The sequence below is a fragment of the Drosophila obscura genome, unplaced genomic scaffold, assembly GCF_018151105.1.
Source record: "Drosophila obscura isolate BZ-5 IFL unplaced genomic scaffold, ASM1815110v1 contig_4, whole genome shotgun sequence".
In the NCBI taxonomy this organism is placed as follows: domain Eukaryota; kingdom Metazoa; phylum Arthropoda; class Insecta; order Diptera; family Drosophilidae; genus Drosophila; species Drosophila obscura.
In genome coordinates this window covers 11,022,040-11,033,821 of record NW_024542828.1, presented here as the reverse complement: position 1 = coordinate 11,033,821, position 11,782 = coordinate 11,022,040, and the positions used below count along the sequence as shown (strand labels likewise).

The window sequence follows — 11,782 nt, the reverse complement described above, 5'->3', positions numbered from 1 at the left end:
TCCTTACCTGTGTCACGCGTCTCTGTCATGCATCAAGCAGTCGTCTCGTGTATTTGACATTACGCAATGTTAAAAACATCGTTTGCTTTGCAGCAAACGTACGAAATTTCGCGTTTATACACGCATTAAATAACTCGGGGGATCGACAAACATTTAAAAATGCTGCGAACAACAACGATGGGACTCCTGGCAGCCGTGGCCGTAAAGGCAGCCCCCGAACCCCCCAAAGCTCCAGCACCGAAGAAGGATGAGGATTGTTCACTAGTTTGCAGACCCAGCGAACTCCCCATCTATGGCTCCCTTCGCAAGACACAGTGAGTAGAGTGCACCTGCATTAGAAGCAACCACCAATTCCGATATTCCCACATGTAGGCCCAAGAAAGAGCCACGCATCTCGAGAGAATCGGCGCTAGAAAAGAATCTGGAGACTGGAGTGCGTACCGTGCGGGAGGAGGTGCAGGCTGGCTACCGGGCCGTAGCAGACCAGGCCGGCATCATCGGCAGCTACGTGGACACGGCCAAGGCCCACACGCAGCACACCCTCGACATCCTGAACGAGCCACAGAACTCACTCCATCGCAGCGGCGCCATTGTGGTGGGCGGTCTGGCGGGTTTCATCTTTGCCGCCCGCGGTGGCTTCGTCAAGAAGGTGATCTACACTGGCATTGGCTCCGGAGCGGTGGCTTCCATGTGCTATCCCCGCCAGGCGGAGGAGAACTGCCGCGTGGTGCTGCACGAGGGCCGCAAGATCTTCGCCGTGGCCTACAACTTCATCAAGGGCGTGAAACCCGGCGAAGAGGTGCCCATTGAGCCCATCAAGCAGTTCCCCACCTCGCTGCAGGACCTCAAGTACCTGGCACTGGATCTGATCGATGAGGCCAAGGAGGTGGTATTTCCCAAGAAGAAGTAGGAGCAGAGGCAGTGCCTCTGAAGCAATGGCTTCAAAAAACGAACCTAAAATCGAACCGGAAGTGTGAATCGATTTTGCGCTTCAATTCTTTCCGATTTTGTGTGATCATCTAGATAATGCTTTACCTCTTTCTCTCTCTGCGGAGTACTCCACGGAGTAGCCACAAAATAAATTCGCGTCGCGTCCCAAAAGTGAAATCTCTGTACAATTTGTATCTGCGATCTGTGTGTGGGCCGTGAACAGAATCTCTCACACGAATCTTTGAGTGATTAATTGTTGAAGCATCCGCTGGTGTTGGTGCTGACTGTTGCTGTTGCTGTTGCTGGTGTTGGTGTCAAATGTCACTGGACGCCTCGGAGAAGAAGCTGTTGAAAAGTGAAATCCGCTGGAAAGTGGCAAACCCCACGTGCACATCGACGATTGTGCCAATCATCTTCAATGGGGCCCCAGGCCCCTCAGGGGCCAGCGCCCCAGCGATGACTGAAAAGGAAATGAATGAATGGTCGAATACTCAAAGTGCCCGCGAGGCTTACAATTGTTCAACGAAATGTCAGAGATTCACTGACAGAATATTTTTCAATAGTTTTTTATTTTGCTTTTGGCTGCTTTCGCGGCGCTATAAGATAAACTTTGTTCTTTGGGCAAGATACAAACAACATGGATGGATGCCTGTCTGCATTTGTTTATAAATTAGATAGATTTAGTTAATTTTTTAATGATATTTCTAGCCTAAAATACCAACAACATTGTGGACATATTCGCAAATGACTCAAAGTACCTCCCTCCCTCCCATACCCTACCCACCCTCCCCTCACTCTAATATTTTCGGCTATTTACAAATGGAATTTCCCCTTCTAATCATCGTTTTGAGTGTTTTAGACAACTTATGGATCTAACATTTTTCGCTAGACTAACTTAATGGGCTCGTTGACTCGTGTGTTAGTGTGTGTGTGTGCTTGGGCAGGGGGCGTGGCAGTGTGTCAATGCTGTTTACAAATTGTTAAAATTGAAGCTAACTACGCTTAACATTCCTTTAAGATAAATCACACAAATCTTATATAGATACAACTTGATAAATTAAAACAATAACAAAAGTCGGGCGAGCATCAAAATGATCATCGCTTGATCATCATCTGACATGCTCCAGTATCCAGGGTACAAACTTGGAGATGCGCGTGCACACACCTGGCAGATTGGCCTCCGCACAGCCAATGCCCCAGGAGATGATGCCAGCCAGAAAGAAGCGACCATCCTGTGATTTGGCCTGACAGGGAGAATATCCTTAGTTAATTTGCATTCGAAAGAATTTTACCCATGAGTTTTGGCTTACCTGCAGCGGTCCACCGGAGTCGCCCTGGCAAGAGTCCTGGCCCCCCGTCTCATAGCCCGCACACAGGAATATATCTGGTATGAACTCCTGGCGGCCGGCGCGCAGAAACATGGACTTGCAATTGTCGTTGCTCACAATTGGCACGGATACCTTTGGGAGAAGGAATTTTAGATGATTAAGCTGCATATTTCTCTTTCAATTTAAACTAGCTTTAGTCTCTAATCTTTTCTATATTTCTTCTCAAAGATGTGGTACTACCCCCCAAGGTCTGTTTCCTCCCTTCAAATCTTTTCTCAAATTCATATTCCTAATTGCAATCTCTCCCACTGCAAATTCTATGCGCTGCTCATTTGCCTTTCGGTCGATTTGTTGCGGTCTTCAGTGTTGCAATGCTGCAATGTTGCATGTTGCTTGCACCACTCACCTCTTGTAGTACCGAGGGCAGAGTGCCGCCCTCGCTGAGCCGACCCCATCCTGTGACCGTGGCATTCATGCCAATTAGAAGGCTCTCCGTCTCGGGCAGACAAATGGGACTGACATGCGGCGCGAATTCGAGCGGCTGCTCCAGCTTGACCAGCGCCAGGTCGTACTCGTACGTGAAGAAGTTGTACTTCGGATGGACCACCTTCTTGGCCACGCCGCGCTCTATATAGGGCAGCTGTTCCTGCACATGGGAGAAGTCGTATTCGCCCACGCGGATGCGTATCTGAGAGATGAGAAGGCTGAATGGAAATGGAAATGGAGAGGCATAGATTAGCTTGGTTTATACTAGAACCCTGGACCGGGGACTCGGGACTCGGGACTGGAGACTGGGGATACTCACTCGTCCACACAGTGACCAGCTGTGGCTATCCAGTTCTCGTTGATCAAAGCGCCACCGCACCGATGGGTGCTCGAGAAGCCAAAGAAGGAGGTGCGTCGCACCGACACCTGCCAGGGCCAACGACCGAAGGCCGCACTCTTGCCGCCCACAATCCGCGTCTCGGGCCGTGCCAGCGTTGGGATGCCGCATTCTGCGAAAACGTAAAACGAAACAATAACAAATTGGAGTGTCAAGTCGGGACCTGATCTGGGGGCGTGGCACCTACCGCTGCGTGCCGCCGAAATGGTCTTCACATGCCCCAGCGCCGTCACACCCGCCGCCGCCACCGCCCCATCGTGTGTGGAGGAGTCCGTTATCTCGTTGGTTTCAATGTGGCCCCCGCCGCCGACAGACGATGTGGCCTCCAGGATGGGCCGATGCGTGGGCTGGCTGCTGCTGCTGCTGGAGATGATGCCTCCACTGCTGCTGCTGCTGCTGCCGCTCGGACTCGTATGTGGCCTGGTCGTGGTGGGTGTTTTGGCAGTGGTTGTCGAACTTCTCGTTGTGCTGCTGGAGCTGCTGCTCGCCGTGGTGGGCCTTTGGTAGGGCCTTGTTGTGGTGGTGGTGGTGCTGGTTCTGGTGCTGGTTCTCCTTGTCGTTGTGGTTGTCGTTGTTGTCGGAGCTGGTGTGGTCGTTCTCCTGGTTGTCGTCGTAGCCTTCGATGTGGAGAAGGTTGGGTAAGCCGACGATGTAGCTAATGATGTGCCCGCCGACAGCTGCAAGGCAGACCAAAGTGGTAAACATTATGCTAAAATACTCCAACCCAGCCAGCGGAATATTCCCCCATTCCCCCATTCCTCATTCACCATTCCAGCCATGCAAAGAATCAATTTTTCATTTCGCCGCTAAATCAGCATTAAGTGGGGATCTCTTTGGGGTATCCTCCGTGACCCTTGGATGCCCTAACTAAAGCGAAAGTTAGGTCGATTTTTTCACTAAAAAAGGGATAAGGTTTCCCCCCAGATACCCAAGATAAAACTTTGCCAAGATTCCATTCCACTCTTCCTTCACTGAACTACTCTTTCCTCACATATTCACGATATCCTTCTTGGAAAGGGCATCACATTCTATACACACCCCTGAGAGTGGCTCTCGTCATTGTCAGGCAGGGCAGGGCAGTGCAGTGCTGCGGCAGCCAGGCAAATCTTACATCAACTTTTGGCCCTGGCTTTGTGCAAACAATAAAATGTCCCCCAAGGCTGTGGCCGCCTGCCATTATGAAGGCTCAGGACCCAGTGCCGGGTCCCCAGTTCCCCGATTCCCCCATTCTGCGAAGTCGCGAAGAGTAAATGACCTCGTGGCTCGTTTGTTTCGCTTTCGACATCAATGCATCAATGCATCAGCGATACCCAGAGAGAACCAGAACTGAGACGAGAGAGGAGAGAGGAAAGCCGCAGCTTCAGCTTCGTATTTACATACCTGAGGCCTGGTGTAGCCCTGGCCCTGTCCCTGTCCCTGTGCTTGAGAATGGGGATGTGTCTGGATCATCGTCGATGTCGTCGTGGATGATGGTGGCGGTGGCGGCCGCTCGTAGACAATCGGTTTCTTTGTGGGCTTCGATGGCTTCGAGGGACGTGGGCCGGGCATCGGCAGATTGACGATGCCGGGCTTCGTCCAGCCGGTGGGTCGCGGCCTGGTAATAAAGCTCGGCTCGGTGGTCATCTGCCAGTGATTCTGTTGATTCTGTTGATGCTGCTGCTGTTGCGCCTGCTGCTGCTGCTGCTGCTGCTGCTGCTGCTGGGTTGATGTATGCCAAATGCTATCTGCAGTTGGTATTTGTTTGTTATAATTCGCTCTGTGTGCTGTGCTAACAATGCATAATAATTAGGGGGGTGGGGGGAGGAGGCGCCACTCACTTGGACTGGAGCTCGAACTGGAGCTGGCATGCGAGGCGGCACTCAGCAGATCCGACGACGTTGTGGGCCTGCTCTGGTAGGGCGGAGGATGTGGCCGTGCCAGTGTGCCCTGATGATGCGGACCCGAAGGACGAATCACCAGTGTGCCAGCGCCATGTGGACGCTCTATGGTGGTCATCCCACTAGAGAGGGAAATGGTGGAGTACTCTCTTTATTTTTGAAGATATTTTATGGACTTACCTAATCATTGGCTTGTAGGCTGGCGGCGGCGGACGCGGCCTCAGTGTCAGCGGCTTGGTGGGCCTCGTGTAGGAGAAGGCCGTCTGTGGCAGGACAATGTTGTCCGTGTAGTTGTGCGTGCAGCAGGAGCCGAACATGAAGGAGTCCACGCACATGCCCACATGGCGGCCCTCGCTCTTGATGCACTCCCACACGAACATGCAGGTGCCCTCCACACGCCCGAACGAGCACGGCTTGGGACTGATCTTGAAGTTCTGACTGCGCTGCAGCTGCTGCTGCTGGTAGCCCTCCAGTCGGTGGGGGCTGCGATAGAAGCCGGACAGATCTGCATCATCTTCGGCGTCCAGAACGGCTGGCGTGATCAGGGCCGCTGTCGCTGTGGCCACGAGGCAATTGACTAAGATTAAGGCTACTAATACTTCTACTATTTGGTCTAGACTCCGCCTGCTACGCCTTGCCCTCGCAGCTCCTTCTGTGGCTCCCTTTCCCGCTGCCGTTGCTTTGTTGACTAGCCAATGCCGTTTGGGACACATCTTGGTGGCTGCTGCTGCTGCTGCTCCTCCTCCTTCTGCTGCTGCTGCTGGGCTTCTTCTGCAAGGTAGAAAAGAGCATGACAGTTTTCGGACATAAGTCTTGTTTCACCTGCCGGAACCCATCCACCAGAACCACAACCAGAACCACAACCACAACGACTCCCAGTCAGAGCTTCTACTCTTTTTGCACCCCACTAATTAGGCGCACTTGTCGCGACCCAACAAAAACAAAACAAAAAATGATGGCACAAAATTAGAAAGATAAATAGAAAAGATAGTCGAAGACAGTTGTACCCTAAGAGGATTGTTCCAACTGAAATATATATTCATGGCATAATTGCCGATATAAATATTTGCAGTTGAAAGTCTACTTATCCCTTAATCCCTCAATCCATTCCCATAATTGGTGGCCATACAAGAGATGCTTTCCTTGCTATTCATTGCACTCTTTGTGCAGCATTATTATACCCCTATATACCTTTAAGGGTATGGGACATACAAAACCTTAGAGTCAGGCTTGGGGCCTGTGCCTGTGCAGCGATTTCTACTCGTTATGATTGCCCAGCAGCAGCAGCAGCAGCAGAGGTTGTAGCTCATGTTGCTGCTGTTGCTATTGCTCGTGTTGCAGATGTTGCTGCTGCCTGTCGTTGCAGTTGTCGTTTTTGTTGCTGCTGTTGCTGCTGCTGCTGCTGTTCAGTCAGTGACTGGTTTAATTACAACTTTTCACTTTTGCTTCATAATCAGTTTTTTTTTTCTGCTGTTTGTTTTGTTTTATTGTTGAACAAGAGTGGAAAAAATTTATTGCGATCGCACGGAATCTGCTTTACAACGACACATGCCACAATTAATAATTTCTTGTCCCCGAAAAAAAAAGAAAGAGAGTTGAGCTGCACTTGCAACTTGCCAGCTGCTGCCGCTTCTGCTGCTGCAAGAGGCAGGTATCTGTATGTATCTCAAAATTTAATTAAAGTTTAGCCAATCGCAATGGTAGCAGCGCACACATCGCCTGGTTAGCCCTACTCTGTGGTTTCCTTTGCCCCCCCCCGACCATCGCTTTGGTTGCTGATGACAACTTACCTGTGTCTAAGTCTGTGTCTGGGTCTGATTAAAGTTGCTTGCTTCATCGGTAACGTGCCGGGCGCATGTCTGCAATAGAGATTGTGTGGCAGAGAGTGGTAGAGAGCGGAGTTGAGAATATAATAATCATAAGTATAGGAGGGAAGCCACCGCAAGAAGCCTCCACTGCCACCATAATGGTGGGTTAGTAATTTTTATATACTATTTTTTTGTCTTTTTCTTTTCTTTTCTTTTTGTTGTTGTTGTTGTTACGCTGTCGAGAAAATGTCGAGCGGAATGTGCGCTGTGCGCTGTGCCCTGTGCTCTGGCTATAATTAGTGGGGCTAACTGCAGTAGATCCACATTTAAGTGGTGCTGCATGTGGCGGTGGTGCAAGGCCCAGCCCACCCACCAGACCAGCCCCCCACTCACGAGATTGCGGTATTAACCGATCCTTAGATCGTAATCGTATAATCACCACCACCAACATCATCATCATCATCATCAACATCAACATCATCGTCGTCGTCGTGAGGAGTTGCTGGTGGTGGTGGTGTAGATGCTGGCGAGTTTGCGCGCAAGGAAATGTGGCAGGAATTGCATTGGAGTTGCATGGGGGCTGCTGGTGTAGATGTGCTGCTGCCAACACTTTGGGGGCGTCACCAGCTGGCCATTATGTGACACTCGCATGAGTTATGCAACTCATGGGAACCACTTCTTGCCACAGAATGTGGCCAGTGGAGAGACTGATTATGGGGGTAACAATAATTGAGGGTTTACGTGTTTAATTACTTTGATTTGTATCTATTTTTTAAGGAAAGATTAAAGTTTAATTTTCGGAGAATTTATTCGTAGAAGAAGTAAATAAAACTTCTGTAATGGAAACATGGATTTCTACCTAACCATGTTCGATATGCAGGGACTGATTGATATATAGAAAAAGTTAGAACTATTCTTTGTAAATTAAAACTAATTTTAATCTTATTCCCATATGGAGTAATATATCCAATTCGTGATGGAATCCCCCCATGAAGGAAGCATATTCCACTCTCTTTTTCTCCGTTTTTCTTTTCATGGATATTCAATCTGCGCGGCAATCATCCAATATGTGTATACTCGTAGCCCCAAATCATACGTGTAGACAAATTATATCTTAGCCAACAAAATCCCGTTTATCGCCTCATCATCTCAATGTTGATTATAATTACAAATGGCTACAAAAATGCAATTTGATACCAAAAAAAAACGAAGACTTTGTAGAGTTTTAAGCACATCATTGGCCGTGGCAAACGCTGCCATGTCCATGTTGATTGAAACCGAAATTGATATTGATGTGGAAGCCTCTGCGTCTAATTTCTGGCTTTTCCCAGACTTTGTTGCCGTGTCTAGGCCTCTCTTTCAGCGGTGGCGTGGGGACTGGGGGGCTCTCTGCCGACTTCTGCTCAATGGGTTCCATTGAGCCAGAAACCCAAACGTTCACTCTTAATAACTTTATTTTGAAAATGGCAGAGAGAGGGGCAGCTTGGGGGTAAAAGATGTGCTTGCCCCTGCCACACGCCACACAAAAAGAAGGCACGATCCATTCAGCGCATGAACCGTTGCAAATCGATTTCGTTACGTTTTCATTTCCTCAACTCAACTCAACGAAAGCAGCCAGCGAAAGATCTTTTTTACCCACGAGATTTCTGAGGCATTTTTTTATGCTTTTTTTTTGCAGAGAGTTTGCAGTCCGAAAAATACCCGAAACGTAATTACCCCGTTTAAACGCCCCAAAACAGAAGCAGCAGCAACTGAAAACTGAAGTAGCAACAGGCAATCTTTTGTGCTAATGACTATCTTTAGAGGGCCCCCAAAACGAGCCAAAGACGGGTAGCAAACAGTCTGACAAACAGTCAAACGTTCCTTCAGACAGACAGACATCGACGAGTCGAACCCACAGACAGACAGACAGACAGACTGAACAGAAAGAACGAGAGAACAAAGCCCAGAGGCCAAATAATTTTCTAGCAAAATTTTTCAACTATTAGAAAAATGTGCCCCAAACCCGAGAGACGCCGGAATCCAAGAATCCGACTTCAAGTCTTGTGGTTTCCCCTGAAAACCAACAGCTGACGAATGGTTGATCCAACCGAGTTGGAGATTCAAGAATTAAGCAATGAACACTGCGAGAAATGGGGCATACAATTGGACGAAAAATAAAGCCAGGAAAGCTACGATTTAATTATGAATGAAAGATGAAAATTCCATTTAGAACGGACCCCGAATCTACCCAAAATTGTAGCCAAAATGTCGCACTTTTGGTAACTGGTAGCTGGTAGCTGCTTTTCCTTTTCTCTCAGTGTAAGTACGTGCCGAGCAGTGCAGAGTTTGTGATCAGAACGCGGGCCTGCAGTACTTAGTAGCAGCAGCAACAGCAGCAGCAGCAGCCGACTAGTTGAAGAGAGTAATTGTAATAACAATTGCGCAGTTTGCGTCAGTCACTTAACTTCTACGTTTTTCCCTTGCCCCCTGCCCACTTTGGCGTGTGGTAAAGTGAGGAAAAGTCTCAGCCCGTTTAGTTAAGAGCCCTGGCACTGGCACCGGCACTGGCACTAGCACTGGACCGGGGGCATCAGCCGCAGTAACAGCATCAGATTCAGGCCCCAACTCCAGCTGCAAATCTTGTGTAACAGCCTGGAGATCCCCTACCCTGCTCTATCTTGTTGCAACAGCTTTAGCTGTGCCTCCTCTTAGCCGGTAGGCGTTTTGTCAATCGACTGGCAATCGACAGGCGACGGCACAGATGACAGGCCGCCCAGGCTAATGAAAAAGATAAACAACTGGATCACATCACAGCACGGACAGCCAGCAAGCCTCAGCAAGACACGCAGCTAATATCCCAAAGGGGTGGGGAGAAAATCCACGGTGGGGTGGGGTGGGGTTGTGGAGGAAGCTGAGCCTCAGATGGCGGCGGCATCTTTGAGATATGCTGCCCTGCCTCCTCGCACGGGAAAGGAAAGTACTGCCTAGTTATAATCACAGCGCGTAACGCAAACACAATTTTTGAGTGGTTCGGGTTCGGGTTCGGGCCATGTGAAATCCATCTATGTATGCCTGGAGGCGAGCCAACCTTAGAAGATCTACGACCAACACCAGAGCAATAGCTGTGAGGAGGAGGAGGAGGAGGAGCAGAAATGTGTGTGTACAGTCTGGGGGAAAAGTCGTTGCACCTGAGACGGACGACGACCGCTTATCAATGTGAAAATCATAAGAGCAAAGAGAACAAACCCCACCAAAGAGCGGAAGCAGTCTAGGAAAATTGAAAGAGGTGCTCAAAATCTCGTTATAACTGGGGGGAATACTTACATCTCTCCCATATATAGGCGCTGCAGAGAGCGGCGGCATGATAAATGATGCACATTTGATATAGGGATTAATGGCAAGAAACTGTTTATGTTCTTTTGGGAGATTTAAGAGCACATTCAGTGGAGCAGCGCAGGGGAAGGCAGTGGGGGAACCCATACATAGATAAATCATACTTTATCAACATTCTGCAGCTAATGGAAAATTCATTAGACCAGCTACGGATCTGCTTGATGACTTTGTGGGATTAATGATAATGATTCTCATTAATTCTGATTTACTTTTACATGGAATCAAATCACTCTCTCTTATCATGGATCACTAAAGATTCTTCAATGGATATTCTGTGACTTTTAATGGCACTCTTCTCAGGCAAGAATCCGGAAGTAGTCTCCATTCATAATAACGCAGACAGTAACTGAACTGAACTCCCGTTTACTCCTGTGTGTCTGTGTGTGTGTGTGTGTGGTGCAAACTTTATGGGCTAACTGTCTGAGCATCTGGCGCCTCGTTTGCTAATTGAAAGTAAATTTACACCCAGATAGGGAGCAAGAGAGAGAGGGGGGAGCGCACTTATTAATTATTTATAATTAAGTACCAGAGTCGCTGGACAGTCATTACGCATACGCAATGTGGAGCCACAGATACATATAACATTCCATTGAGCCTCAGGCTCTCTGGGCAACCTGCCTACTCTGGGGGCAGGCAGGCAGGCAGGCTGCTCGAAATACGAGTACTAAAAGCAACACGTTTCCCCCCAAAAGCTGTTAAGTGTCCGGCAGTGGGCCACAAACATAAATCACTGCCAGAGCGCGCTTCCCCCTGGTTTATTAACCTCTCTCGCACCACGGCTAATGGCCAATGGGCAATGGCCAAGTGCTGTGCAACCTGTGTGTCTGCAACCGCTGGCTGCAACCGCTGGCTGCACTTGCACCTCTGACTGACCACAGATGAAGGTGTGGAGTGGATTGGTGTGGTGTGGTGTGGTGTGTGTAGCGGTAGCCCCCCAGCTGTTTCCTTTTCTTTGGCTTTTCTTTTGGCTGCGTTTGTAGCGCGGTGCAGCTTTGTTTTCCATTGTCCAAATATTTACTTTGTCTTGCGGCTGAGACTCGAGACTCCGAGGCTCAAGCCCCATGACGCTGCTGCTTTTAGGGTCAGTTTCTGTGTTCTGTGTTCTCTGTTTTTCTCTCCGTCTCTCTCTCTCTCTTGGTTCTCTTTAGTGCTTCTTGTAATTTATTTTCCTCTCTGTGGCATAATTAATTTGGTTTTCATTTCCCCCACAATTCTCTTTCTCATCTCTATTCTAAGTAGCTTCATTTTCGATGTCATAACGGTTCGTTTTGGAGCCCGCCCGGCCCAATTTTAGGCACGATTTATGTTCACTCCGGTTCGGTCCCTTGAGGAAGTTACACCGCAAACACGTGCGTAACCGTAACGATACAAATTGACCATAAATGAGGGGCAAATACGAGCAGTACGAGGAGTATTCGCATCTGAATCAAGAGTCGTGCAATCGCAATCACTTTTCAATACAGACAATGAGCTCTATTAAAAAGGGAATGGCCAGGCCGATGGCCGATGGCTGATGACAATTTGACAGATTGAAAGTGAAAAGTAAATGTCTGCCTCTAAGTGCTTTGCTTGTAAGGGTTA

The 11,782-nt window shown here is 48.9% G+C and overlaps 2 protein-coding genes across 2 annotated transcripts in view; one reads left to right on the top strand and one right to left on the bottom strand.

Moving 5' to 3' along the window:
- Positions 1-48: 48 nt before the first annotated feature.
- LOC111070270 (MICOS complex subunit MIC27) lies at positions 49-1,107 on the top strand. The gene is made up of 2 exons (XM_022360701.2): positions 49-314; positions 373-1,107. Exons 1-2 carry the CDS (start codon positions 160-162, stop codon positions 908-910), a joined length of 693 nt encoding a protein of 230 aa, XP_022216393.2. The 5' UTR covers positions 49-159; the 3' UTR covers positions 911-1,107.
- Positions 1,108-1,703: 596 nt separating this feature from the next.
- The window catches only part of LOC111070266 (serine proteinase stubble), a 29,612-nt gene continuing 19,533 nt past the window's right edge, over positions 1,704-11,782 (bottom strand). Inside the window, exons 3-11 of the mRNA XM_022360690.2 lie at positions 6,809-6,877; positions 5,199-5,789; positions 4,959-5,140; positions 4,522-4,865; positions 3,329-3,818; positions 3,064-3,253; positions 2,665-2,962; positions 2,241-2,390; positions 1,704-2,174 (exon numbers count right to left, since the gene is read on the bottom strand). Of these exons, the coding sequence (XP_022216382.2) occupies positions 2,040-2,174; positions 2,241-2,390; positions 2,665-2,962; positions 3,064-3,253; positions 3,329-3,818; positions 4,522-4,865; positions 4,959-5,140; positions 5,199-5,789; positions 6,809-6,855 (2,427 nt within the window). The 5' untranslated portion in view covers positions 6,856-6,877 and the 3' untranslated portion in view covers positions 1,704-2,039. The remainder of the gene's footprint in view (positions 2,175-2,240; positions 2,391-2,664; positions 2,963-3,063; positions 3,254-3,328; positions 3,819-4,521; positions 4,866-4,958; positions 5,141-5,198; positions 5,790-6,808; positions 6,878-11,782) is intronic.